Source organism: Myotis davidii, unplaced genomic scaffold (assembly GCF_000327345.1).
Source record: "Myotis davidii unplaced genomic scaffold, ASM32734v1 scaffold199, whole genome shotgun sequence".
Taxonomy (NCBI): Eukaryota; Metazoa; Chordata; class Mammalia; order Chiroptera; family Vespertilionidae; genus Myotis; species Myotis davidii.
In genome coordinates, this window is record NW_006290680.1 from 4,210,521 (window position 1) to 4,215,500 (window position 4,980).

A 4,980-nucleotide genomic window follows, 5' to 3' on the forward strand; every position below is an offset into this window, starting at 1 on the left:
TGGCTCTACCATTTACTTGCTGTGTGGCCTTGGGCAACTGCCTTTACCTCTCTGAACCTGCTCCCCCCTCGGTGAGATGGGGATAGTATAGCCTCCTCCTCTGGGTGTCACCTGCCCGGTTTTCTGCCAAAACACAGTGACTGGTTCAGCCCTGGGAACTGCTTCCATGTATGTGTGTGTGTGTGTGTGTGTGTGTGTGTGTCCGTGTGTCCATGTGAGTCTGTGTGTAAGGTGGCACATGCTCCCCTTGGCTCACCTGGAAACAGGAAGACAAAAAGCAAAGGCACTGAAGGCAGAAGACATGGCTGCGGGGCTCCAGCTCAGAGACCCTCCTGGCTGGGGGCCGCTGGTTCCACAGGGAGACCCTGGGATGCTCCAGAGTCCTCAGACTGGGGAGGAAGGCCTCGCCTCCGTGGACTTACCTGCCGTAGTATAAGATCGTTTCGGGCTTAATGGATCCATCCAGGTGGACATGCAATTCTACCTGCAAGGGGCAAAGGGAAGAGAGAGAGAACACACCCCATGAATGCCGGGAGGACCTTCAGGGCCAGTGCTCACATTCACCACGATGACTATCAGTCACTACTCACCGCTCCCGTACACACAGGTCACTAACGTCTACACACACCATCTTGTTAACCCTCATCTGTGCGGTGGGTTTCTCGCTCTCTTTCATACTGAGAACACGGAGGTTCAGAGAGGTTAAGTAACTTGTCCACTGCTACAGAGCAAGCCGGTGATGGAAGCAGGAACCCAACCCAGGCCTGTGCGCTTACCACAGCCAGTTAAGGGACAGAACCAGAATTCTAACCTGAGCCCAATCCCTACACCTCAGGACAGCCATGGTCCCGTAGGAGCCACCGAGCCCAGCCACACAGGCAGGTCCTGCTCAGACAACACACTCAGCAAACTCCAACTTTCACACGAAGGGCTGACCACAGACTTCCTGGACTAGCGAACCACATGACGCATTTCAGAAATGCGGCTCCATGTTCAAAAGCAGGTGCCGCTCAAGCACAGCTTCTCAGGGATCGGTATGAAAGCAGCACCAGGTCTTTCCAGGACTCTGGAAGCGACACCATATACTCAGCCATCTGGGTGATCGGCGCCTACTCGCGTGACCCCACAGGAAACGCTCTGCGCCTGAAGCCAGGAGTTTAAGGACAGGGGCTGGGACACAGCCTCAGGCTCGACCCCAGCTCTGCCCCTTCTTCTGCTGTGTGACTTAGACAACACTCAGCGGCTGTGACTGCCTCCCTAGCCAAGACCACTGGTAAGGACCCAAAACGACAGTGTCGGCGGGTCTGTCCGGCCCATGGAGCAGCCCCCGCCTCTGGGTGTCTCAGGAGCTGTGGGCAATGGCACAGCAGCGCTGAGGACAGCGGGAAAGCGCCTTGGCATCTGCTGTTCCAGGCCCCGAAGGACACTGTTCCTGTGCCCGGGGATCCGAAAACTCACTGACGTCTCCCTCAGGGTGGGGCCTTTTCTGGAACTTAGGGACGTGGACAAGCAAGTGGCTGCCTTGGCCGGGGAGGCGGCGGAGGGCATCAGGAGACACGCACATGCGCTTCCTGCTGCAGAGGAACCCCGCCCAGGCCCAGGCGAGGCCGGGGCTCAGAGCTGCCAGGCCCGCCTTTCAGCTGGATGTCGCTCATCAGAGCTCTCAGAGGTCACCCAGCAGCACGGGCCAGGCAGCCCCCACACCCAGCTCGGCGCGCACTGAGCTGCTGCTTCCCGGACTAACGGCTCAGTGCCCACTCAGCCAAATGCTTACCGGTTCCCCCAAAATGCTCAGCACTGGGAGCACTGACGCCTCCAGTCCAGGGACCTGCCGACCAGCTGTGTGACTTTGGAGAGAGGACCCCACCTCTCTGAGCCCCCATTTTCTTATCCTTAAGCCTTCCCGTGGTGAGGGCCCAGCCAGAGAGGCAGGGTCGCCTTGTGGTTAGAGCTGGAATCCCAGCTCCTCTACTTGCTCCCTGGGTGCCCTGGGGTTCCCACCAGCCCGACAGGGGAGGTAACAGGCCTCCCTCCTGCTTGGGGAGGGTTAACCATGGTAATCACACAGTGCGCTTAGCACAGAGCAAACGCTAAACAATCCTCAGCTACGAGGCCTTCATTCCCCAGATGCTCAAGGCCCTGCTGGGTGTGGGAGGGGAGCGGTAAGCTAAAGGGACGCCCCTGTGATGCTTACAGCCCAGCCAGGGAGAGACACGAGGCATCACATCGATAGAGGTCCATCCCCTTGGGAAGCAAAAACACAGTCCAGTGAAACAGCCAACACAAGAAAGAACCTCGCCCGGCCAGCAGGCCAGCAATGGCTTCCTGGAGAAAGCAGATCTTGGGCTAAGATCTGAAGGATGAAGAACCAAGTGAGGAAGATGATGGAACACTTCAGGCAGAGAGAACAGCCCTGACACAGGCGGTGCCGTGAGGGGAACATGGTGTAGGGGTGCAGAGGGAGGAGGGGTTTGGGACTGGAGAGGCTGCTGGCCGCCCGGCCCCAGAAGAGCAGAAACGTGTCCCTGGGACCGAGGATGCAGGGCCCAGGCCCAGGAGGAGGGGTTCCCCACCCTGCTGGCCTCAGGAGCTCGGGGAGGCTTCAGAAACTTACAGGTGCCTGTGCCCACGCAAGTCAATTCCAGCACCACCCTTGGGGCGGGCCCGGGCACAGGGGTTTTGCTTTTTTAACATAAGGCCAAGATCGAGGCGCACTGCCCTCCAGCAACCATTCCAGAGGCCCGAGGGCGCAGAATCCACACTGGAGTAGGGCGAGCAAGAGGCAGAGGTAAGGAAGTGGAGACAATTTAGGTGGATGCGAACTGAAACACAAAAGACTTGCACTTCTTTTCCAGGCAGAAATGACGTGGGCATGTTTAAACGAGGACGGAGGAGACTGGAGTCGAGAGAAAAGAGTTGCACGAGGATCGAAAAGGTAGGAGAGGTTAGAAGGCGAAAACCAGAGCGCCTCTGAGTCCCGGGCAGCAGTGAGTCTGGGGGATTGCCCCGGTGCTGTTGCCCCTCGTGGACGGGGTGGGCCTGCGCGGCTACTTCTGCCCAAGCACTTACATGCCGCTTGGCTCCCGCACGCCATGGACATGCCCATCTGCCCGCATCCCTGCATGACTGAGATGGGCATGTCATATGAGCAAGAATGGGCACCTCTGGCCCGGCTGGCGTGGCTCAGTGGTTGAGCGTTGACCTATGAACCAGGAGGTTAAGGTTGGATTCCGGGTCAGGGCACATGCCCAGGTTGCAGGCTGAGTCCCCAGGGTGGGGCATGCAGGAGGCAGCTGATCAATGATTTTCTCTCATCATTGATGTTTCTCTCTCTCCCTCTCCCGTCCTCTCTGAAATCAAAAAAATATATAATCTAAAAAAAAAAAATGGACACCTCCGCCGCCTTCCCCTGGGGATGTTGGTTCGTGGCAGACCAGAGTCTGTCCTGCCTGAGCAGACATACATACCTTTCAGGACTCACTGCACCAATAGTGGTGGGAAATGAACCAAATGCACGAGGAAAAGAAAAACACAAGGGGGTCAGGGGAGGGTTGGGGTGGGGTAGCTCAAAGTGTTTAGAAAAGATCACTCTGTGTGGGGGGGACGGGGGTGAATAGGGAATCAGTGGGGGGAGGGGGAGAAGGGAGGACAGAGAGCTGTTCCAGACAGAGGGAACTGCATGTGCTAAGCAATCAGGGAACGAATTGGTTCAAGTGCAGAGAATGTTGGTGGTGAGAGATGAAGCCAGAGAAAGTCAGGGGGTGGAAGGCAGGGAGACCCAGTGATGTTTCAAAACGGGGCTGATCTTTTAAAAGCGTTTTCTGCTCCTGTGTGGTGAGCAGGTTGGCGGGAGGCAGAATGGAAGACAGAGCTGGCTCAGGACCCAGATGGGAGATGAGCAGTAACCAGAATCCCTACAGCATCACACAGTGGGTGCTCGGGAAGCATGAGCTACGGCACAGGGTGCATGGTGGAAGGTCGCAGAGAGCCGGCAGGAGGCGAGCATGCCCCTGGGAGAGAGCAGGCAGAGCCCAGCTGCTCACCGTGCCCACGGGTGCCACCTCCTTGTGGGGGAAGCAGAGGCAGGAGCCACCTCCTCGAGCAGCCCAAGCTCAGGCAGGCCTCCCGTTGAACTTTCTGGAAAACTGTAACTCGCCATGGAGAAGTGTCACCCACCCAGATGACAATGGGGTGCAAGCTCCGAGACTGCAATGGGGACCCTGCTCCGCTGAGCCCACTCCGGGAAAAGGGGCAGCAGGGGCTTCTGGCTTATCTGCCAGGTGCTGGGCCGTCCACAGGCATGACCTTATTTCATCCTCACAACCAGGAAGGTTGGGACGTCACTCCTATCTTACAGATGGGGAAACCGAGGCTCAAAGAAGTCTCTACGGACACAGTCAGTCAGTGATGGAATCAGGATTTGAACCCAGGTCTGAGTCTTGAGCTCCCACAGGCCTCGCCTCAGGTAGAAATAATGCAGCAGTAATAGCAGCAGCTGCCTATTAGCACACCCTTCGTCTCCTTTCATCTCAGCCCCTCAGCAGAGGTGTACAGGAGCCCCATCAGGACTTGCCAAGCTCAACTTGGCGAAATGCAGTGACCTGCCTAGGGTCACACCGATCTATGATGGCAGAGCTGGGCTGGAACCCAAGTCTCTCCAACTCTAAGCCCAAGTCCCGCCAGGGCCACACCACCTCCCTGGCACTGCGCCAGGCTCCTGGGGAAGAACCTCATGCCCCTTCCCCGCACCCGCTCTCCGCGAGGCTGACTCACAAGCAGAACTGCAGGAAATCCTCCCGATCTGAGCAGGAAGCATACCCCGTAACCAACAAATATTTACTGTCGGGCCCTGGGGAAGCACGCCGAGCCCCCTCAGGAGATGCCAGCCACACGGCGAGGCGGGGCGGTGCGCTCACTTGCCCAGGCTCAGCCGAGGTGGCAGTGGCAGAGCCAGGACGAGGACCCAGGTCTTGGGTGGGT

The 4,980-nt window shown here is 58.0% G+C and overlaps 1 protein-coding gene across 3 annotated transcripts in view; it reads right to left on the bottom strand.

Annotated features, from left to right (window-relative positions):
* ADA (adenosine deaminase) overlaps nucleotides 1–4,980 on the bottom strand; it is a 25,544-nt gene that overhangs the window by 14,274 nt on the left and 6,290 nt on the right. For all 3 annotated transcript variants that reach the window (XM_015563935.1, XM_015563934.1, XM_015563936.1), the window contains one exon: nucleotides 423–484. In XM_015563935.1, the coding sequence (XP_015419421.1) occupies nucleotides 423–484 (62 nt within the window). Of the gene's footprint in view, nucleotides 1–422; nucleotides 485–4,980 lie in introns of those variants that run through there.